The 24,845-nt window shown below is 39.5% G+C and overlaps 1 protein-coding gene across 1 annotated transcript; it reads right to left on the reverse strand.

Moving 5' to 3' along the window:
* Nucleotides 1-1,516: 1,516 nt before the first annotated feature.
* Nucleotides 1,517-8,147, reverse strand: HMGS (hydroxymethylglutaryl-CoA synthase / HMG-CoA synthase / 3-hydroxy-3-methylglutaryl coenzyme A synthase). The gene is made up of 12 exons (XM_087684087.1): nucleotides 7,750-8,147; nucleotides 6,856-6,962; nucleotides 5,980-6,112; nucleotides 5,340-5,483; nucleotides 4,949-5,107; nucleotides 4,378-4,451; nucleotides 4,027-4,102; nucleotides 3,876-3,931; nucleotides 2,686-2,773; nucleotides 2,425-2,565; nucleotides 2,175-2,324; nucleotides 1,517-2,081 (listed from the first exon to the last, which is right to left on the reverse strand). Exons 1-12 carry the CDS (start codon nucleotides 7,819-7,821, stop codon nucleotides 1,890-1,892), a joined length of 1,392 nt encoding a protein of 463 aa, XP_087540213.1. The 5' UTR covers nucleotides 7,822-8,147; the 3' UTR covers nucleotides 1,517-1,889.
* Between the last annotated feature and the right edge of the window lie 16,698 nt (nucleotides 8,148-24,845).

Consider the following 24,845-nt stretch of genomic DNA (forward strand, 5'->3'; position numbering starts at 1 on the left):
CACCCAACATAAATCTCCATATAAAAACCTTAGCTTTGAATGGTAATGGGAAGTGTCAATATTGTTGCTTTCAACCATAAGGTTGATGAATGTAAATGCCATGTTTTCTTAGACTTTTCATCCACCTAGTTATTATAAATGCTATTATTTAAAGTTGTGTCAATGTCAAAGCAACCTAAATGATGTCAAGCTACCTTGAGTCCACACCCAAAGAGCTTTGTATAACCAAACAAAAAGATAGCAATTTGTTCCTTATAACCAACACAATTGAGAGACTAACATCAAGTCTTGCCATGTGATTGAATTGCATATGCATGGAATGACTATGGAATCATTTTGTAGAATGTCATAATGGTGAGTTTCCATCTTGCTAATTTTCATGTGGTTTCTAGGAAGCCATTTGTAGTTCTTATCATGACTTAACTGACTCATTGAGCTTACAAAGTCTGAGAGCCAAAGTTTCAAATAAGTATTAACAACATGCCATTAAGAAGCTTGAACATGTGATGAATACCTAACCTTTCAATAAAGTGAATCCACCTATGGTTCCTTACCCTTACATTGGCTTGGAGCAAGGCCTATCCTCTAGCAAGCTACAAATGTGCATGTCACAAATGACAACATTGCACTGATCTTGAAACATAGATTCCCAAGCTATTGAGGTCAAAACAAATTTTTGGTTATTCTTCTAGTGCATGAAGCGAATGGACACAATGGCCTTTGATTGTGCCGTTTGCAAGACCATTGAAGTGAAAACACAAAACATGCTAATATAGGAAGCATAACGGACTAAGCAACCTTAAGGTGAACATACAAAGGCCACGCTAGGATTTCCAATATACAAATTTACTTGCCACCCCACTACAAATCTAGGTGATCAATTGATACGGTCTAACATCAATTCAAAATGGATGCATCACCAACAGGAACAATTCCAACTTGTCAACCTAGGTATAGAGATCTTGCTTAAGCACAACTAATCAAGGTCAATTTGCACATATTAACATATAATGTTGAGGTTGAAGCAAATAAAGCCCTTGGATGTCAAACAATAGAGAGCCATCCAAACACACTTTTTCTAAGAATGTATGCATAGCTACAATGGAAAACCTAGCCTTAAATGCACAATTAGCACCTTTCTTTCTGCGAGGTAATTAAATAGTCAACACCATGTGCATATTCTTGCCAAGATGAGTTCCCCCGTCTTTGTTACATTAGATGGTTATACATGAAAAGCACTTGCTTTGCAATATTAATAAGAAAAGGAATATACCAGAGCACATTCCCCGTCTTGAGGATGACATTTGCATTTAGGTTGGGGTAAAAATATGACAAAGGTTTTAACTTACCCCGAAGTGCTTGGTATTTAGTAGTGAAACTAATGTCTGCTTAAATTTGTTTTTAGTTGGTGTGAAAGTTTGAGGAAGGTTCGATTGATCCTCAAGTGCATGGTAGCGATGAAACTGATAGTCTTCCAAAAAACTCCCACATACACTAGAAAGATTAAAAACTGCAATGCACTCAACAAATAAGCCTTGATAAATAAGAAACTTTGATAACCTTGAGGCCCATGCACATGCACACAACATGCATGTGCAGACAGAGAGAGAGAGAGAGAGAGAGAGAGAGAGAGAGAAGAATGGCACTTGCTGTAAAGCTATAGGAATTATAGAAAGCAGCTGCGTGCCTATTTGATACAAAATCGCTTGAAACTACTAGTGCTCTTATCTCCCCTTGGCCCAGCTCTTCCGCCAAAGCAACCAATCCAGAACTATAAATATCTATGAATGGAGCAAACTCTTGAGTCGCGAGGCCTTCAACTTAAAGACCTCAATGCAAAAGAATGTGCCAACTTGCTTTATCAATTAATGTACACTGAATTTGAGGGGTTAATATGAGACACCATTTGCTTCTCCTTTTGATGGTGCAACATCGTAGAAGCGCCGATACAGGGAATCGACCTCTGTCAAATAAAAAGTGCCCGGTCGCAAATTATTTTGGTCGCTAACAGGCTTGAAGCCTTTTGCTCCATAGCGAGTTTCCATTAGCTTCATGTTTTCTTCAAACTCTTTCGGAGCAACCTGAACAAGCATAAGCTTATGAGTTAAATTAAGTTGAATTAAGGAGGCAGGCACTGGGTAAGAAAAATAGAGAATGCTCAGCCAGAAGCATACAGTAATGAAGGAGCTGATTTTGTTTGAGATGTCAAGGGCCGATGCAATGTTTGACAGTGAAAAGAGTCCTTCATTCTCTCTGAACCGAATTGAGAAGAGCGTTGAAGCCAGCCCACTTCCATATGAAAACATCAGACATCGTTTTCCATCCTGTGAATCAGGAAGGATGAGATTAGAATTACATAATTGTCAATATAGAATATAGAATCAACTTGAGAATGATAAGTAAAAGATAAAGCAGATCATGTACCAGATTGCCTGCTTTTTCATGAAGAAGTGAGGTAAGTCCTGCGTAAAGAGATGCACAGTACATATTGCCAATTTGTTTAGGCAACAATGTACCAGGTACAACCTTTGATGAATAGAATGCCTTTCCTACCTGCTGTGAGATCTGGAAAGGCCACAGACAAAACAATCTACCATGCATTAGAGCTGAACTCCATCTGTGTCAACATCTAAACTATTGAATGATTACCATGTAATGATACATGGAACTCAAGCAAGAGATCACCTTTTCTAGATCACGATTGCTGTAGCTTTCTTCCTCCGACAAAGACCTGAATGACTCCAAGCTGGCTGCCATTTCTTTTCCAAGAGAACTAGAAAGCAGAGCAATATGTGCTACTTATAAGCTTAGGTAAAACTCCAATTGCATTTAGAAGAAAAATGCACACTGTATTAGCAATAGATTATTTAGAGGTAATTCGCAAAGAGTCCTATGAATGCAACTAAAATTTCTACATCCTTCTCAAATATAAAACCCAATGTTGCATCTATAGTGGTAAAATGAAAATCCAATGGTGAGATCCATGACAGCATCAGTTTCTATCCCTTTTAGCACTGTACTTCTCAGGTTTATAAGAACAGATTCTTGGGCCTAAACTCGAGGATTTTTGTGGGGCCTTGTGAAGGAAACTTTCCGATGTGTTGCTAGAAACTGAATGTAATTGACATGGCTCAAGTTGCGTTTGTAGCTCACGACTTCATCTGTCCTAACACGGACGGTTGATCATAACCCTGTTTTTTGAGGATCATCTGCAAATGTTCATCCCCCAATTACAATAAAGAGACCAGAAGCTTGAGGCAGGCGAGGGCAACTAACTAGATGTTCCCCCCAGCTTTGAGTTTCTCACAGAATCAAGAGTGTTTGCATATTCCACTCACTAGCTTGAAAGCCAATCTTGCTACTAATTGTACTTGTGATATGAAACATCATCATACTGGCTCTGGTTATATTATTCTCAGCAATCAATTACTCTGTTAGAACAGATGAAATCATGGACTCCGCACACAAGTCCAGTAATGTCCCACTCCCTTAATGTTATTCGACACAATTCATGCACAAAGGGGTCTCTCACAGCAGTCTGCCTCTCACACAAATCCCTGCTAATACCTAGTTGCCCAGTTCAGGTAAATGCACTTTCAGGCAGCGTCCCCAAGTAAGCTGTCATAATGCAACCTATTACACCGACCTGGTTGGAGCTTGAGTTCATTCAATGCTTTCAGATCTCCCTCAGAGAGCTACTAACACAACTATTAAGCTCACACACATGAAAGCAGCATAGATATATCTAAATCCTAGTGTTCACCAATTCAATGCCGATATCTAAGAATTTAGAAATAGATAAACATTCATACAGAAGACTTTCACACTATTTCACCATGAGTTGTATAAACCAGTTTCAGTGAAATGACACTAACCTAGCTTGTCTCAGAAAGTCATTGTATATAAGTCGGCCAAAGCTTTTCTGCACCAGCTGCACATGCATTGGCAAAACATGTGAGCTATAGAAACACTGCATGTTGTACCTTCTTACAAACAACGAAATGCAACCATGGGATTAGATCATACCTTGTTGTAGGGAGCATGGCAAACAATGAAATCTGCATCTAGCAGAGAAAAGGATTTTCCCTCCACTTTCTCGAACCTGGGTAGCAGTAAATGTCACTGAGATTAAAGAAGACATAAGAAAACTAAGGAGTGCAATACAAAGCTTGCTCTTCTTCATGATTTTACTAAGAATCTTCTCATCGATCACATGAATAGCTGAGAAATTTTAGAAGAGCCCAAGCTCAAACAAGGGATTCATCTGTAGTTTGACTCTCTAAACTTATTAATGGATCATCATCATTGTCTTTCAGAGTTGTGCAGAAAAAACCATTCAAAAGGACATGGTTCTTTATTGAGTTAATCCAGACTTACTTCTCACAAAGACACCTATAGCACAAATCCAATGCCTTCAGATAGCATGTCTGGGATAATTTTCCATCAACAACCTGTATTATGTCATAAAAAGATTATTTGAATTGAATTCCGTCGAAGTTGAACCTTATAAACAGACTCTAGATTACCAATGACATAAAGGAGAGAGACGATTTTCTTTGAAGATTTAGTGTTCCTCTATTTAAAGTTCACTCCAACTCTGACAAAAATATTGACATGGTACTATAACACTGACTATATCCTTAGAAGTGCTTGTGAAGCATTGAAGCACATAAATTTGCATTAACCAAAATGGATCATGTCCAATTGGATGTCTACACCTCACAGAGACAAAATCTGGAACACTCAAGAATCTGTACTTTCAGTGGAACAAGTCCCATATAAATATTTATTCCTTGGATCATCTTGTTGTTTGCAATTCCAAATACTTAAGAACACGTGTTTTCTCCAGCACTTAAGACCTAACAGTAATGAGTTCTCCATATAATTCAGAGTAAAAGAACTGAAACTTGGTATCACTCAAGCAAAAAAGTCATAGTGAAAAACAAACCGGATACTCGCTCGCCAAATTTGGTTTGTAGAAGTCATAGGCATGGGCCATATGTGTTCCACTAAACTTCCGCTCAAGTGCAATTGGTGCATTTGGTCCAATCAGCATGGCAACAGCTCCAGCCCCTCCAGTTGGTCGTGCAGGTCCTTCTGCATAGACCTGGACATTTGAAAAAGCAGGACAAACGAGACAAAATTAAAACAAATATTTTAAACTCAATTGTATAAATTTGTTTGTGCTTAAAGATAAACCAGTCATTAATGATTAATCTGATTGGGATAGAAACACTATTCAGGCAAACAGAAACTATCATACCAAAGCAGAAAACCACTCAATTGCAAAAGGACAAATATACACGTATGATGGTCAGATACTAGCAACAATTACTTACCGCACTGTCTGCAGCAACCACAATGCCATATCTTCCATCCCAAGCACTACTTTCAACCCAATTGATGCAATTCAGCAATGCCGCAGTACCCCCATAGCAGGCATTTGTCGAATCCACACCTTCAATGTCTGTATTACCAGCCTTCTGCGCTTCAAACATTGTACACAGTAAGGTGCTTTCATATAAATTCCATAAATGTCAATCAGGAAAGGATCTTTAGCAAGTTAAGAAATCGTATTGTAAAGGTCCTAATGAGAGGAATGCAACTCATAAATGCACAATGAAGAAGCATTGCAACCCTATTCAGCTTCCTGGTGCTTTCATTTAGCAGCACAGCCTAATCAAAATTATTGTCGCACATAAACAACCCCACACACAATGTCCTTTGAGAATGGAACATTATTGAGAGGATAACACCTAATAAAATCTCACTTCTCTAAAGAAGAACGAGAGGACAACCCATTTATGCTATCCCCCTTAAACCAACTACCATCAAGGAGTTTCAAACTCCAACAAGTGCGTAGCTCAGTTGACAACACTCAGTCCACATGCATCATAAAAAGAACACGAAAGAAAAAGGGCACTATGAAATTCTGCAATTCTATCAATAGTTTATACCTCAAATGATGACAAGAAGTACCTGGAAAAGCTGCATAATCCAAGTCTTTATCGACTTGCTCTTGTCAATTACAGTTTCGCTACCCACTTCCAGTCTTCCAACTGACTCAGGAGAGATTTTGTACTTTCTTAGGAGTGATTCTACAACTGTCAGACTGCAAAATACACATTCAAAGTGTTAAGACTTTAGAAACTTGGCCATGCAACTGTGAGGATGCACAATGTGAACACTAAAAAGATGGCCTCCGAGCTTGCTAGCACACTAGAAAGAACCTCTGCATCTAAATGGAGCAATTATCTCACGAGCACATGATAGTGACAACTAAGCAAGCAAGTATAAAAAGACATATCTATGCATGAAAATAGAAGAAGAATCAAGATCATTATGGCCTATGGTGGTCCACACTGACGTCCAAAAAAATAAGAATCCTTCAAGCATGAAAGCTAAGTTCTGACAAGCAAAATTTTTATCGTGGCACAGATTCCCACAAATAATGATAAAAGTATGTATTAGGATGTCATTCAACTGGAACAACGTTTTCTTTTCTCACTAGGATCCATCTGAAAACCCTTAAGACAAACAATGGTTTTGTCTACTTAAGCAACACATCAAACAAACTGAGCAAGGTTCTGACAATCCTGGTCTTATAACCAGGTTTCTGATCATTAACATTCACGCATGCAGAATAATGCAAAAGCATGTCTGGTGAAGGACAAATGTTAAGGCATCTTCAAAAAATCAAAAGGTGCTCTCTCACTAATATGCATATTGTAACACATTACAAAAAGGCTGTCTATTAAGCCCACAATCAAATAGCATGAGTAACCAAAAAGGCATTAACAATACCAAAACTTCGACACAGCCAATTCATCCAGCTTCAAATCATCCGGCACTCACCTCATTGAAATCACATCTTCAAGGTCTGTACAAAAGGCCATGCGATCTTGACCTAGCCCAATTGTGTACTTTCCTTTGCTGGCCCCATCAAAAGCTTCTAGTTCATCCTGTTCAAAGAGAGTATTGACATTCAGCAGACAATTGCAAACTTCCTTGAAATCAAGTGTCACCAAACTTAAACTTCTATGAACAGTCCAGAAAACCGGATACACATCCAGTAATCTTTTTTGGAGACAAAGCAGCATCCTATGTTGTATGATTTTGCCAGCTATTGCTGCAACAGGTAGGACCAGATAAATTGTAACGTAGAGCCTGGCAGTTAGAACTTGCCTAGCATAGCATCAATGTGGATTCGGGACACACAGCACACACAATTCTACGACCATGCACAGATCACCTGGCCTCCAAAGCGATGTCAATGTGCGAGTTACAAAATGGCCGTGATATTGACAACAGTCATGTGGCCTGCAGAGTGCCTATTATTGCTATGCACATCCGCAGGGATGCAAGGCCCTCAGATCTGTCTGTTAGAAAGCAGCTGTAATGGAATAGCAGTAAGAGCCCATTACTGCAAAGCCACAAGGCAGGTCCATATGATCATGAAGGTCATATATCACGGCCGTAACCAAGCTCTGCTGAGGGCAAAAAGCCAGGCAAACTTGAAACAGGTAAACAATGTAAGATCTGCGTTTGAGTGATTTTCCCATAAAATCATGTCACTCCAGACAATAAAAAAGCTCTGAAATTTGCGTTTCTTTGATATGTGTATGATGATCCATGGCAGCAAAGAAGCCAAGGACGAAGGAGGAAGCTTTGTATCTGCTCAATAGAGATGATGAAATTACACCCAAAAAGCAGATTAGATCAGGCAAATTTGTGTCAGGAGATGCACACCTGCAAGACCGAGGTGGCAGGGAAGTAGACCTCCATAGCCAGGATGCCAACATTTTGGGGCCGGGCTGCCATATCGAATTTCCCCTACTGCTCTTCTTCTTCCTCCTGCTTTTCCTCTGTTTCTGGTCTGACGAAGAGAGCCCTCCTTCTCTGTTTCTGGTCTGAGAGAGAGAGAGAGAGAGCCCTTACAATGCAGTAGTGAATGGATGAATGGATGGAACTATCTTCAGCACAAGAGGAGTTAACTACCACTTTGACGAAGCAGTGCCCACATGTCCATGTGCCATGGTTTATATAAAAAAGCCAAAGGGTATCTACAGATCTCTCAAACACATGGCTTTAGCACACCACCCTGCAGAGTCTCTTGGGGGTCCCCCTCCATTCAACCCCATGGGCTTTCAAAGTCCAAATCTAGCTTAGCCTTTTCAAAGTGCATATTTGAAATAAAAGGGCCAACCCACAAGACTCGATTGCCCACCTTGTGCCTTAAATGTTCAAAAGGCCTTTATACCAAGTCCAAGAGTGGGTTGGCAACCCTTGTGTTACCAAGTCCCTCCCATAGTCAAACACATGCCCATTACAAGCCCACCCACCAAATCAATGTCGCACTTGTCCCCACTGTCCTCTGATGAACCTACCACATCGCATCAACACCCGATGACCTCACATATGTCGCCTCGTACAGGCAAAACATTATTTTTTCAAGGTTTGTATTGTTTCACACATAGAGCTATTGTGTTGGTGATAAGAACCGTGTCATTTTAACCTACCCTCTAGATTGATGGTTCCCTTCAAGTCAAGCTTCGAATGTTCATGTAACTCTCTAAGTATATCAGAGATTATCACATTATATACTGCATATAAGCATTATGATGCTCCCTTTGAAATGCATTGTTTTTTTTTCCCTTTTACGTGGGATGCCATAAGTAAACATCTTTGTACACTTTTGTAAACTTTGTTTCTCTACCTTACATAACTTTGATTTCCATCAAAACCTAAACCTTTCAAAGGACACTCCTTTTTAAGTGGGGGGGAAATGATCATCTAATGAAGATTTTACTCTAGACACGAAGCATCATGTCATTTTTGGTGATTTAACTTAGCTCAATTGTAGGAAAACTATGTAATTTTCACAAATGCATTGAGGTTTCATAAAGTATTGGGCATCCAGAATGCACTTGATTCACACCATTCCCACAATCTAAAGCTAAGACTTATCACTCAAGATACAAATTGTGTAGTTTATAAACTTCTCTTAGGAGATTTTCTAACCTCAAAACTCGAGTACAACCTATCCCAATCTTTGTGCTAAAGAAAGTTCGCACTTAGAGGTCACATGGTGACCAACCACTTGTCATAGTATGCTTTCAAGAGCTTTTATGTCATGTTATTCAAATTGTTTCCTTGCTCTCTTTTCCAAGTCATGTTGTCTCGCATTGTCTTAAAGGGCAATTTTTGCTAAAGCTTTATTCAATAGCTTACAATACAACTTTGAAGTACCTTTCCCTTTTTTCAGTGGATGTTCTACATACACTCCCAAGTATTGAGCTTGCAATAGATGTGCACTCTTTACATTCTCTCTCTCTCTCTCTCTCTCTCTCTCTCTCTCTCTCTCTCTCTCTCTCTCTCTCTCTCTCTCATATACAAGGGCAATGACAACAAACACATGATGACAACAATAACAACAACCACCCAAAGAGTATGCAAAAGTCCTCGTCTACAAAATTAAAGCATAAGTGATTGTGTGTTCATGCATAAAGACACAAAAGGGAGAGATTATTCAACACTCCAACTGTCATATCACCTTCAAATTTCACAAACTCCAATCATTATTTATGAATTTATGTCAAACCATAGTATCTCTAAACTTTTTATCTCAATCAAAGTTCTTGTTAGATTTGGATTGATCCTTACAAGTTTATACTAGTCTATCATTACTTGTAACAATTGAGTAGTTTACTTATTGTCATTTGTGGGGCATAGCATAGATGTGCTTAGAATCATGTTTATTGAAAACATTTTTTGAGTTCCTTAAGCTACCCCATGGTCCCCCTTTCTTAGTTGTGTTAGAAATGTTTTGTCCTTATCAACATGTTGCTTCAAGGGAGTATGACATGCATTGCTTCATGGGCTTATCACATGGTGGTAGTTTTATGGTTTATTTATTCCAACCATGGGTAGGTGATCATCTTATGTGGCATGCTTGAGATCTCGATCAACCCATCCAATACTTTGACTTTGGAGAGATTGTGGAAATTGGTGAAGCCAATATCACTTGATTTTCCATTCTGACATTTTATGACATGCATCTTAGGAAACGTATATAAGAGTGTATAAAGTTACGCTTCCCCAATGTTCCCCATTGTTTTGATTTAATTGTCCCACTTGTAGTATTGCTCAAGCTTTTTTCCTTACAAAAAGCTTACTCATTTCCCCTAACTTGTGCAAAGTTGTGTAGACTCGTAGTAATAGAAAAAACGTTTCTCAACATACAAATTTAATTAGACCTTAGGACTTTTAAAGTTGCAAAAAATCATATAATTAATCTACATAGATAGAATGACACCTTTCTTATCTAGGGTAGCTTTTTTGCATTAGTGACATTTGGTATAACTATTAAAAAGACTACACCACCATATCCCTTATGATCCTACATGGTAGCCTCCAAAATTTTCTCCCAAAAAGAAAGTTAAAATTCTCAAAAATTTAGCGGTGAATAAATATCTATATTTTCACACCACATGGCACCTCATGCCTCTTAGAACCTCTCTCTAGCTTTAAAAAGCTCTCTCTCCTAGTATCATATGGCATCCCTTTTTTTAAAAAATTTTGTAAACACATATTGGTGCACAGATTGGATGTTGTAAGCGCACGTAGTGAGCGTCAGAAGGTCCCCAAGAACAAAATAACTCTACTTTTTGCACACAAATCAATGTAGAAAGCTTGCACGACATCAACAAGAGACTAATTGGGTGCAATCTCCCCCCATGCCTTGTGTGAGCGCTCCACAAAGCATGTATTTTATATATTAATCATCTTCAAGCTCAAATAATAGTCCAAATTACAAAATAGCACGCTTTTGGCTTTTTTAGTTTGCTTTTGTGCCAAATAGAAATAAAGCTAATGGGCGCCCAAGAAGTCAGGCGTACCGAATACAATGTCCAAATACAAATATCTAAATCGTGCAGCCATGCGCATACAAAAATAATAAATAAATAACAAAACACCTTGATAAATAAGCACGGCAAAATATAGGCGCCATGCCTAAGGTATGTGCCCATCAAAATATTGACAATAACTCGAATACACGCTATCCTCCAATGCTTTCCACTGCCACCGCTGCTATCCCTACACATCAACAAATAAAGCATTCACAATCGTTAGTAAAATAATACAATTAAACCGACAAAAGTGAATACTTAGCAGTCTTCAGCTACATAAATAAATTGGTTAGAAATCAATCCTAACCTTAATTTATCAAGAGTGCGCACTCTAAACTCATAAACGTTTATTAATTTAAATATGTATTTTGCGGAATCACCCGCTATGGAATCACCCATGTACACACTAAATTAACAAAACGCCCGAAAAGGATAAGCGTCCCCATCGACTTCTCGCACAAAGAATCCACTTTATGTATGAGCCCCGGTAATAAAAGTTTACGGAATCCAACGTAAAACCTCACGGAATCCACCGTGGCACGGAATCCACCATGTAATATGCCTCCTGGCATCACATATGCACACACATGTGCACACACACACACACACACTCTCTCTCTCTCTCTCTCTCTCTCTCTCTCTCTCTCTCTCTCTATGTACACACACACACACACACCACTATGTGCATGGGTGCATGCGTGTGCATGTGTGTCTGTGTAATTGTCATGGCTTCCATCATGGAGAGGTCTAATATCTACTTAGGCCACATGAAGATCTTACACCCTTTATCATATATATGAGAGAGAGGATAACAATAGTCACCTATTAGGAAATGGCACATCCACTTAGATTATGATTGGAATGCACAATGTTTAAAGTAGAGTTCGTGTTTTAGAGTTAGAATGGTGACATTATGGTGATTTGTGTGGGTGTTTTGGGAGCAAGTGAAAGAGGGCATGATGAAGTATTTTTCGTGTGATGTGAAGTTTTGAACAACACAAGGGGTAAGATTCACATGTATATCTATATATGTATGCACTTGCATACTTGAGCTAAAGGGATGTAGCAATGCTTGAATGAGATTATGGTTTAATTACTATCAAATGTATGGTGCTAGATGAGACTTACTAAATTGACGTTTGTATGATAGCAAGCTTTGTAATTACACATGCTTAGGAGTTGTGCACATGCACATATATTCGATATAAGAGTGTGCATATATACAAACAAGTGAGATTACAGTGAATCCCTCCCCCCCCCCCCCCCCCAAAAAAAAAAACGCACACATGAAAAACAAAACCTTACACACACACACACACACACACACACACACACACACACACACACACACACACACACACACATGTGAGATGCACAAATGCAAGTGTGCATGTGTATGCATGAACACACACACAGACACATAGAGTCTATGTCTATGCACAAGTCAAGGTCTACAAAGAGAGAAAGAGAGAGGATAAAATTGCCTTAATTACACCTCTTCTTTGTTTTCATTAACAAAAGGTGCTCATATATTACTAAGGTACTCATAAAAAGGTGGCTCCACAAGCTAACATTGCTACTTATCACACTGCAAAGAAATTGGTCTTGATATGCACATCAATTGCTACTTACTAAGGTTACTATATTAATGCATATCTTATTGATATGCACAGGTCAAACTTGATGGAGTATAGATTACACTTGAGAAATGTGTCATCATATGGGGGTACCACTTCTATATTAGTGATGACCACCATCACAATGTACCATTATGAGAGTAGTGTATAGGGGCACCATCAATCCTTTTAGGCTAGACATTATTGAGACCATTCCTTTGGGAGTGGTTGTATCCCTTGTGTACTTCTTGGAGAACTATGCCTTTACGCTATAGTAAGAGATTTAATTAGAGTACTACACCTCCAAGCAAGAAAGCTAATTAATTGTATAGAAGCATTTTATTAATTATTTTTATTGACATGTCATATTCACTAATTTGACGTTCTTACTATGTGTTTATCCTCAAACGAACAAAGGTGGGAAATTTGGAAAACCTGAAGCAGAAGGCAAGGCCAAGGCAAAAGCAAAACGAAAGGTGAAGCCACGCCAAGAAGAATTTGGAAACACAAGAAGTGCAGAAAAGTCCTAAATCAAGGAAAAAGGCATACGAGAAAAAGTGCGAGTCCATACTTTTGTAAAAAAGCGCAAGGCACACCATGATTTTAAGAGCACCGGGGCTCTCACCCGTGCAATTTGTAAAGGTAGATGGGCGGTAGGAAGGAAGCTAGGAAGATATGAGGACAATGGGAAAAAGGGCCTAGGCCACGGCCGGCCATGTAAAAAAGGGGATAAAGGGATGACTGCCCAAAAGAGATTTAGGGTTTTGTATATAAAGTTGAAAAGTGAATGAGAAGCTCATTCTTGTGTGTGGCCAAAAGTGGCTCTCCTCTTCTTCTTCTTCTTTTTCTTGTTCTTGCTAGCTTCAGCTTGTGCTTGAGAGAGGGAGTGTGAGAGTGTGAGGGAGTGAGTGTGTGAGAGTGAGGGACCGGGGAGGAGAAGCTCTCCATCTTCTCCTCTCTTCTTCTCTTCTCTTCTTTTCTCTTGCCTCACTTGCGGCAATGGAGCATGGAGCGTGGAGCTTGAGGATGGAGCTTGCTTGAAGATTGCACTTAGATCATGGAGCTACCGGAGTGCGCGGGATCGAGGGATCGGCATTGAGGTAAGCTCACTACACCCGTAGATAGAAAGCGCATCGGTTATGTGAGAGGTAGCCATTAGTGCTCTGCTTGGAACACTTGAAACAATAAGCAATTCGTGGGGCCGTTGAGCGAGAGCTCCCGCATTTTGGTTCCATTGCCGAGACAACAGATTCAAGCCTTGAGCGCTTGCGTGCTTTGAATCGAGCATTGAAGTAGGGTTTTCCTCGAACTGGTGCTTGAGGTTGGTAGGTAGGAAGCGAGGGAGTTTGAAGAGGTATTCTATCTCCTTAGTAAGTAGGTTTTTGGTTTTCTGGATTTGGAAAATCATGTTGGAGTAGTGTAGGTGTTTTCTTTTTTATTTTTGTTGTATTAGGATAGGATTAGAACCAAGGAAACAGGGAAAACAGAAGGGTTTCTGTTGTTGAAAACAGACTGAAAACAAGGAGAAAGGGGCATAAAATTTAAATATTGAGTAGATGGGTGCAAGAGTGTAACGTATCCGCTTGTCCACTTGTGGGACACGTCTTAGCAGCCCATCGGGAGGGGAGTCTAGAAAGCGCCACCTGGCACTTGCAAGGAATGTCACAGGGTTTGCGATCTAGGTCTTCCCAAGTCTGGCCCGAAGCGGAAGTATCCGGCCGTTCTCGCTTAGGACCGACCTGAAGTCAAGGTTTCTTTCCTATCAGCCAAGTCTTTAGGAAGTAGCTAGCGTCGAGCTCCAGATGAACCACCTTTTTGCGTAGGAACAACAGAGTCGAAGCGGATTTATGCTGCACTTGGTTCATGGAGAATGGGAAACGAGAGGTATGCGAAGCTCAACCTTTCTACCCATAAGGCATAGTCCCATTCCGCTCCCCTAAAACAACATAAATCAGGATTCTAACTCTACTGACTCTAGGTCTTCACAGTTTCGTTATTACGTCTTTTGAGAAAAGTTCCCAACTAACCAGGACCACCCTTCCGTAGGACGAACCCAAGTCACATCCACCGCACTTTCCTCAATAGCTTTAGTTGTCTAATTAGGTCCTACCACATTTATGTACGACATTTAAAATCAGCTTCATTAATTAAGCCTTTTAGGGTACAGAGTTCGTTCACGTAACTTATAGCACATACACAAAAACAAAACAAGCAGTCCTTTTATCAAACAAGTTCCTTAACTTATCTTTAAGTTAATCTTTGTCACCTGCCCATATAGGAGAATTATGTATCCCTTCTGTCCAACAAAAATACCCGATCCAAATCTCATGGCATCGAAATTTCCATCCTTTATCTAGAATAGGATCTTCCAACGTCCCGGACATTGGGCTCATGGGGATCTCCAACTTCATTTTGGACAGGCAAGGGGTGTCCAGAGCTCCACCTGACCCACAAGCGGTCTAGGAGTGAGATGCCATTTTCGTGATTGGCCTTTTTACCACTCGAACATTGGCCTGTGAATCGAGCAGTGCCCTCTCGGGATAATCCGCGATGTGATCTTGGAGATGATCCACGTGTGCAAAATATCATTCCTTAACTAGTCCAATTGAAATTTAAGCACAATCAAAGCAATCAGCCCTAATATCATCTTCTAGAAAAATATTCCTTTATTCCCATGGCAACTTGTCATTACAGACCCTTGCCATTCATTTGTCATCAACACAAGCCTTGGAATATTTATCCAAATCACAATGTAACAATCCCTTGATTGAAAGAAAAACATTTAGGGTGCTGTTCAATCAACCAACAAAACTAATTATATTTTTTTCAAAAAATACAATAATTGACGTGACAATAATTCCATCGCATATTCACTCTTCCCCTTGGGGCCAAAGAGTAGAATTTACTTAATATTCCCTCCTTTAGCCTAAGGCATATGCTAAAGGTTCCAATACTATATATGACGTAAGTCCTATCATTCCAATGCAAATTAATCAATCTAGCAAGAGCATTTATGCCTCTTCTCTAAGTGACAATTATATTTTAGCATTTTTCTACTATGCAACATTTTTTCTTGGCTTTATCTTCCTTTCTCCTAAGGCAAGGAGTCGCATGTCATCGATGTAAAGTTTACATAATCTCTCCCATGTATGTACCGTGTATATGCATTTGCCAACTTTAAACAATATTATCCTTGGTAAAGATTAATCAAAGACTCATCGATGCTTAAAACATTAGTGCCCCATATGTTGCTTATGCTATTCATGGATTCATCACATAGCAACTAGGTGCAATTTAACTCCCTTTGATACAAGTACTTCACAAACTTCATCTTTGAATATTTGAGATGCGATTTATTCTTTTCAATGACCTATTCTAGCACCACAAGGTATGGAGCCTAATGTATCTCTTGCGAGCATTAAAATAAGCATCTATCAATTTGAAAATACATTACTTACGACCGATACCGCAATTGGATTGATAGTGATGCCTTTTCCCAAAGCTCTATTGCTGGTTATAGGATTGTCATCCGCACGCGACATTTTTCGCTTGGAGGCCATCGTCCACAAGTAGACTCAAGAGATTAAGAAGGTGGAATAGATTCGAGATGGGAGAGCAAAAGAGAAGATGGTTAAATCGAGGATCGAGATAGAGGAAAATTGTGCAGCCTTTCGTGGTAACTCTTCTCTTTCTCTCTCTCTCAAGCTCTCTCTCACAATCTCTTGGAGGGGTATACTCTCTCTCTCCCTCTCTCTTGCAGCCTTTCGAGGTCTCCTTATGCTCCCTTGTACCTCCCCATGCCTCATATTTATAATGAATTAGAGAGGAGGGGATAAGTCTGAGAACAAGAGTGGAGGGGTTTTTAGAAGACTCAGTGATTTGATGCCCAGATCATAAATCTGACGGTTGCATTGGCTCCAAAAGGGGGGTAAAACTCCAAGACACTTGCTTAGAAAGCTCTTAGTTCACTCCTTCTTCTTTTCTTTGTTCGAAGTGTTGTCTACTACCTATAGATTGAGATAGCGGCGCGCGCAATTTTGCCAGTCACTTTTCTTTATTTCTCTTTTTAACTAAAACATCACTTGTCTATTCTTTTAAATGAATTTTAGTTCTACCTTTTTACACATTAATACTAGTGATTAATATGGCTCATAAATCCCATTCACATTGTACTTTTCATGAAGGATGGCTACGGTCCTTATATCAATCCGAGAAAAATATCAGATTTATGACTCGATTTTTTTAAATATATTTTTAATTGAATAAAAATTATTAGCTATTAATACTAGTCAATTTTTACCTTAGTTAGTCTTTAGTTAGTAATCTTACTAACTTATTAATTGACTAACTAACTTTCGAACTAACTAACTAACTAACTATTATTGTGTGGAAATATTACATCCTCTCCCGCTTAGAGAAATCGAGATGTCCTCATCTCGAGAGAAACTGGGGAAGACAAGCACTAATGGGGCTTATGACCTGTGGGTTAAAAACCATGCATCCACTGCGCTACTCTTAATGTTTCAAGTAGTGCACTCATATTATTCGAATTAACCATAGGTACATGAGTAGGATTTATTCTCAATTGTGCAACATGTCGATTAAGCTTCTAGGAATTTTAGTCCTCCTAATAAGGTTTAGTGGGTCTAGATCTTCGTCTTCATCTGATTTGTCTATATATCCATAGACTGCACCTGTGTAGGTTCATTTTCTTGGAGGCTCAATGTCTTCTGGACTTAGATCAGGCAGTCTGCTTGGATGTGTCCTAGCTTATTACAATGGAAGCATTGACAGTAGGGACATCTCCTACGGATGTTCCCTATCTCTCCACACATATGGCATCTCTTATCCTGATCTCCATAGTCATCTTTGCTACAATTGCCCGATTTAAGTTCTTGGATGATTGGATTTGCTCGGAGGAATGCGTATTGCAAGTCGGTTGGATGCATTGCTTCAAGACGGTGGTTCAGAGGAGTATTCAGGCCATGGCAAAACTTGGATACTTGCATATTTTAGTAGAATTACAAACTTTGAGTAGTAAGCTTCCAGGGTTAATTCCAACTGCTTGAGCTTGAAGAATTCATTCATCTTCAAGGTCTGGTAGGTTGGCGGAAGGTATTATCCGTGTAGAGTATCTTTCAACCAAGTCCACGTAACAGCGGCTTCAGAAATACCTTGATCTTTGCACCATTACTTCCACCATAACCGAGCCTAGCCAACTAACTTCAATTTTCCAGTCATTGCTTGATTCATGGAGGCAATTCGTGAAGCAGAAAAATAGTCATCCATCGTCTCAATCCATATGTATGGGCAGGAGACAAAGATTAACTTAAAGATAAGTTAAGGAACTTGTTTGATAAAAGGACTGCTTGTTTTGTTTTTGTGTATGTGTTGTAAGTTATGTGAACGAACTCTGTGCCCTAAAAGACTTAATTAATGAAGCTGATTTTAAATGTCGCACATAAATGTGGTAGGACCTAATTATAAAACTAAAGCTATCGAGAAAAGTGCAGTGGACGTGACTTGGGTCCATCCTATGGAAGGGTGGTCCCGGTTAGCTGGGAACTTTTCTCAAAAGACATAATAACGAAACTCTAAAGACCTAGAGTCAGTAGAGTTAGAATCCTGATTTATGTTGTTTTAGGGGAGCGGAATGGGACTATGCCTTATGGGAAGAAAAGTTGAACTTCGCATCCCTCTCGTTTTTCATTCTCCATGAACCAAGTGCAGCATAAATCCGCTTCGACTCTATTATTCCTATGCAAAGTGGTTCATCTGGAGCTCGACGCTAGCTATTTCCTAGAGACTTGGCTGATAGGAAAGAAACCCTGACTTCAAGCGGGAAAGGCCGGATACTTACACTTCGGGGCAGACTCGGGAATACCTAGACCGCAAACCCTGTGACATTCCTTGCAAGTGCTAGGTGGCGCTTTCTAGACTCCCCTTCCGATGGGCTACTAAGATGTGTCCCACAAGCGGACAAGCGGACACGTTATAGTTGGTATCATAGCAAAACTTCATGATGATACATGATTGATTAATGTTCGGTTCATAGACATATCCTAAACAGAAATAACCTGAGTGGTATGGCTTGATTGTCAGGCACCTTCTGCACCCACGAATGCTGACATGTAAGAGAAGAAATTTATTCTCAAGCAAATTAAGGCACCCGAGTTTGATGGAGAATGGTTAGACGTTGCAGCAAGCATCTATCAATTTGAAAATACATTACTTACGACTGGTACTGCAATTGGATTGATAGTGTTGCCTTCGCCCGAAGCTCTATTACTGGTTGTAGGATTGTCATCCGCATGCGACATTCTTCGCTTAGAGGCCATCATCCGCAAGTAGACTCAAGAGATTAAGAAGGTGGAATAGATTAAAGATGGGAGAGCGAAAGTGAAGATGGTTAAATCGAGGATCGAGATAGAGGAAAATTGTGCAGCCTCTCGGGGTAACTCTTCTCTCTCTCTCTCTCTCAAGCTCTCTCTCACAATCTCTTGGAGGGGTATACTCTCTCTCTCCCTCTCTCTTGCAGCCTTTCGACGTCTCCTTATGCTCCCTTGTGCCTCCCCATGCCTCATATTTATAATGAATTAGAGAGGAGGGGATAAGTTTAAGAACAAAAGTAGGGGCGCTCTTAGAAAACTCAGTGATTTGATGCTCAGATCATAAATCCGACGGTTGCATTGGCTCCAAAAGGGGGGTAAAACTCCAAGACACTTGTTTAGAAAGCTCTTAGTTCACTCCTTATTCTTTTCTCTGTTCCAAGTGCTGTCTACTATCTATAGACTACGATGCAGCACACGCGATTTTGCCAGTCACTTTTCTTTATTTCTCTTTTTAACTACAACATTACTTGTCTTTTCTTTTAAATGACTTTTAATTTTATCTTTTTAGGATAATATCTAAAATATAATAGTTCTGCCCCTCCCCCCCCCAAGAATCTAATATTTTTGGACCATTCAAACTATACACATTAATACTAGTGATTAATATGGCTCATAAGTCCTGTTCACATTGTACTTTTTGTGAAGGATGGCTACGGTCCTTATCAATCCAAAAAAAAAGGCAGATTTATGACTCTTGATTTTTTTAATATATTTTTAATTGAATGAAAATTATTAGCTATTAATGCTAGTCAGTTTTTACCTTAGTTAGTCTTTAGTCAGTAATCTTACTAACTTATTAATTGACTAACTAACTTTTGAACTAACCAACTAACTTTTGTTGTGTGGAAATATTACATCCTTCCCCCTTAGAGAAATCGAGATGTCCTCATCTTGAGAGAAACTGGGGAAGACAAGCACTAATGGGGCTTATGACCTGTGGGTTAAGACCCACCATGCATCCACTGCGCTACTCTTAATAATTCAAGTAGTGCACTCATATTATTTGAATTAACCATAGATACATGAGTAGGATTTATTCTCAATTGTGTTACATGTCGATTAAGCTTCTAGGACTTTTAGTCCTCGTAATAAGGTTTAGTGGGCTCTAGATCTTCGTCTTCATCTGATTCGTCTATATATCCATAGACTGTACCTGTGTAGTTTCGTTTTCTTGGAGGTTCAATGTCTTTTGGACTTAGATCAGGGTAGTCTGCTTGGATGTGTCCTAGCTTATTACAATGGAAGCATTGATAGTAGGGACATCTCCTACGGATGTGCCCTATCTCTCTGCACGTATGGCATCTCTTATCCTGATCTCCATAGTCATCTTTGCTACAATTGCCCGATTTAAGTTCTTGGATGATTGGATTCGCTCAGAGTAATGCGTCTTGCAAGTCCGTACGATGCATTGCTTCAAGACGGTGGTTCAGAGGAGTGTTCAGGCCATGGCAAAACCTGGATACTTGTTGTGCAATATCCATAGGTGGCGCACATTTTAGTAGGATTACAAACTTTGAGTAGTAAGCTTCCAGGGTTAATTTCAGCTGCTTGAGCTTGAAGAATTCATTCATCTTCAAGGTTTGGTAGGTTGGCGAAAGGTATCATCCACGTACAGCATCTTTCAACCGAGTCCACGTAATAGCGGCTTCAGAAATACCTTGATCTTTGCACCATTGCTTCCACCATAACTGAGCCTTGCCAACTAACTTCAGTTTTCCAATCATTGCTTGATTCATGGAGGCAGTTCCCGAAGTAGAAAAATAGTCATCCATCGTCTCAATCCATATCTCTGCTTCTGCTGCGACGTCTAACCCTTCTCCATCAAACTGGGGTGCCTTAATTTACTTGAGAAGAAATTTCTTCTCTTGCATGTCAGCATTCGTGGGTGCAGAAGGTGCCTGACAATCAAGCCATACCACTCAGGTTATTTCTGTTTAGGATATGTCTATGAACCGAAGAATAATCAATCATGTATCATCATGAATTTTTGCTCTGATACCAACTGTAACGTGTCCACTTGTCCACTTGTGGGACACGTCTTAGTAGCCCATCGGAAGGGGAGTCTAGAAAGCACCACTTAGCACTCGCAAGGAATGTCACAGGGTTTGCGACCTAGGTCTTCTCGAGTCTGTCCCGAAGCAGAAGTATTTGGCCGTTCCCACTTGAAGTCAGGGTTTCTTTCCTATCAGCCAAGTCTCTAGGAAGTAGCTAGCATCGAGCTCCAGATGAACCACTTTGCGTAGGAACAACAGAGTCGAAGTGGATTTATACTGCACTTGGTTCATGGAGAATGGGAAACCAGAGGGATGTGAAGCTCAACCTTTCTCCCCATAGGGCATAGTCCCATTCCACTCCCCTAAAACAACATAAATCTGGATTCTAACTCTCTTGACTCTAGGTCTTTACAGTTTCGTTATTACTTCTTTTGAGAAATGTTCCTAGCTAACTGGGACCACCTTTCTGTAGAATGGACCCAAGTCACATCCACTACACTTTCCTCGATAGCTTTAGTTGTCTAATTAGGTCCTACCACATTTATGTGCGACATTTAAAATCAGCTTCATTAATTAAGCCTTTTAGGGCACAAAGTTCGTTCATGTAACTTAGAGCAGATACACAAAAACAAAATAAGCAATCCTTTTATCAAACAAGTTCCTTAACTTATCTTTAAGTTAATCTTTGTTTCATGCCCATACAGGAGAATTATGTATCCGTTCTGTCGAATAGAAGTACCCGGTCCAAATCTCATGGCACCGAAATTTCCATCGTTTATCTAGAATAGGATTTTCCAACGTCCCAGACGTTGGGCTCACGGGGATCTCCAACTCCATTCTGGACAGGCAAGGGGTGTCCAGAGCTCCACCTGACCCACAAGCAGTCTAGGAGTGAGATGCCATTTCCGTGGTTGGCCTTTTCACCACTTGACCATTGGCCTGTGAATCGAGCAGTCCCTCTTGGGATAATCCGCGATGTGATCTTGGAGATGATCTACGCGTGCAAAATATCCTTCCTTAATTAATCCAATTAAAATTCAAGCACAATCAAAGCAATCAGCCCTAATATCATCTTCTAGAAAAACATTCCTTTATTCCCATGGCAACTTGTCATTACAAACCCTTGCCATTTATTTACCATCAACACAGGCCTTGGAATATTTATCCAAATCACAATGCAACAATCCCTTGACTGAAAGAAAAACATTTAGGGTGTTGTTCAGTCAACTAACAAAACTAATTGTATTTTTTCCAAATAATACAATAATAGATGCGATAATAATTCCATCGCACATTCACTCTCCCCCTTGGGGGCAAAGAGTAGAATTTACTTAATATTCCCTCCTTTAGCCTAAGGCATATGCTAAAGGTTCCAATACTATATATGACGTAAGTCCTATCATTCCAATGCAAATTAATCAATCTAGCAAGAGCATTTATGCCTCTTCTCTAAGTGACAATTATCTTTTAGCATTTTTCTGCTATGCAACATTTTTTCTTGGCTTTATCTTCCTTTCTCCTAAGGCAAGGAGTCGCATGTCATCGATGTAAAGTTTACATAATCTCTCCCATGTATGTACCATGTATATGCATTTGCGAACTTTAAACAATATTATCCTCAGTAAAGATTAATCAAAGACTCATCGATGCTCAAAACTTTAGTGCCCCATATGTTGCTTATGCTATGCATGGATTCATCACATAGCAACTAGGTGCAATTTAACTCCCTTTGATACAAGCACTTCACAAACTTCATATTTGAAGATTTGAGATGTGATTTATCCTTTTCAATGACCTATTCTAGCACCACAAGGTACGGAGCCTAATGTATCTCTTGCGAGCATTAAAACAAGCATCTATCAATTTGAAAATACATTACTTACGACTAGTACCGCAATTGGATTGATAATGATGCCTTTGCTCGAAGCTCTATTGCTGGTTGTAGGATTGTCATCCGCACGCGACATTCTTCGCTTGGAGGCCATCGTCCGCAAGTAGACTCAAGAGATTAAGAAGGTGGAATAGATTCAAGATGGGAGAGCGAAAGAGAAGATGACTAAATCGAGGATCGAGATAGAGGAAAATTGTGCAGCCTCTCGAGGTAACTCTTCTCTCTCTCTCTCAAGCTCTCTCTCACAATCTCTTGGAGGGGTATACTCTCTCTCTCTCCCTCTCTCTTGCAGCCTTTCGAGGTCTCCTTATGCTCCCTTGTGCCTCCCCATGCCTCATATTTATAATGAATTAGAGAGGAGGGGATAAATTTGAGAACAAAAGTGGAGGCGCTCTTAGAAGACTCAGTGATTTGATGCTCGGATCATAAATATGACGGTTGCATTGGCTCCAAAAGGGGGGTAAAACTCCAAGACACTTGCTTAGATAGCTTTTAGTTCACTCCTTCTTCTTTTCTTTGTTCGAAGAGCTGTCTACTACTTGTAGACTACGATGCGGCGCGCGCGATTTTTCCTGTCACTTTTCTTTATTTCTCTTTTTAACTAAAACATCACTTGTCTTTTCTTTTAAATGACTTTTAGTTCTACCTTTTTAGGATAATATCTAAAATATAATAGTTCCCCCCCTTCCCCCCCCTCCCCTCCCCCCCCAACAATGTAATATTTTTGGACCATTCAAACTATACACATTAATACTAGTGATTAATATGGCTCATAAGTCCCGTTCACATTGTACTTTTTGTTAAGGATGGCTACGGTCCTTATCAATCCCAAAAAAATGTCAGATTTATGATTCTTGATTTTTTAAATATATTTTCAATTAAATGGAAATTATTAGCTATTAATGCTAGTTAGTTTTTACCTTAGTTAGTCTTTAGTTAGTAATCTTACTAACTTATTAGTTGACTAACTAACTTTCGAACTAACCAACTAACTTTTATTGCGTGGAAATATTACATCCTCCCCCCCTTAGAGAAATCGAGATGTCCTTATCTCGAGAGAAACTGGGAAAGACAAGCACTAATGGGGCTTATGACCTGTGGGTTAAGACTCACCATGCATCCACTGCGCTACTCTTAATGTTTCAAGTAGTGCACTCGTATTATTCGAATTAACCATAAGTACATGAGTAGGATTTATTCTCAATTGTGTTACATGTCGATTAAGCTTCTAGGAATTTTAGTCCTCCTAATAAGGTTTAGTGGGCTCTAGATCTTCATCTTTATCTGATTCGTCTATATATCCATAGACTGCACCTGTGTAGCTTTGTTTTCTTGGAGGTTCAATGTCTTCTGGACTTAGATCAGGGCAATCTGCTTGGATGTGTACAGTGTCCAGAAGTAATGCATTGTTTTTTTTACCCTTTTACGTGGGATGCCATAAGTAAACATCTTTGTACACTTTTGTAAACTTTGTTTCTCTACCTTGCATAACTTTGATTTCCATCAAAACCCAAACCTTTCAAAGGACACTCCTTTTTAAGGGGGGGAATGATCATCTAATGAAGATGGCTGTTTTACTCTAGACACAAAGCATCATGTCATTTTTGGTGATTTAACTTAGCTCAATTGTAGGAAAACTATGTAATTTTCACAAATGCATTGAGGTTTCATAAAGTATTGGGCATCCATAATGCACTTGATTCACACCATTCTCACAATCCAAAGTTAAGACTTATCACACTCAAGATGCAAATTGTGTAGTTTATAAACTTCTCTTAGGAGATTTTCTAACCTCAAAACTCAAGTACAACCTATCCCAATCTTTGTGCTAAAGAAAGTTCACACTTAGAAGTCACATGGTGACCAACCACTTGTCATAGTATGCTTTCAAGAGCTTTTATGTCATGTTATTCAATTTGTTTCCTTGCTCTCTTTTCCAAGTCATGTTGTCTCACATTGTCTTAAAGGGAAATTTTTGCTAAAGCTTTATTCAATAGCTTACAATACAACTTTGAAGTACCTTTCCCTTTTTTCAGTGGATA

The sequence above is a fragment of the Lygodium microphyllum genome, chromosome 1 (assembly GCF_053477565.2).
Source record: "Lygodium microphyllum isolate KBCC chromosome 1, Lygodium_microphyllum_v1.1.10, whole genome shotgun sequence".
NCBI classification, from domain to species: Eukaryota; Viridiplantae; Streptophyta; class Polypodiopsida; order Schizaeales; family Lygodiaceae; genus Lygodium; species Lygodium microphyllum.

Bases quoted from the DNA above. Each gene is read 5' to 3' on its own strand.
- HMGS (XM_087684087.1), bottom strand. From the start codon at position 7,821: ATGGCAGCCCGGCCCCAAAATGTTGGCATCCTGGCTATGGAGGTCTAC. The intron at 6,113-6,855 runs GTGAGTGCCGGA...TGTATTTTGCAG, and splicing joins GAAGATGTGATTTCAATGAG to TCTGACAGTTGTAGAATCAC. The intron at 5,484-5,979 runs GTACTTCTTGTC...TTTGAAGCGCAG, and splicing joins GGATTATGCAGCTTTTCCAG to AAGGCTGGTAATACAGACAT.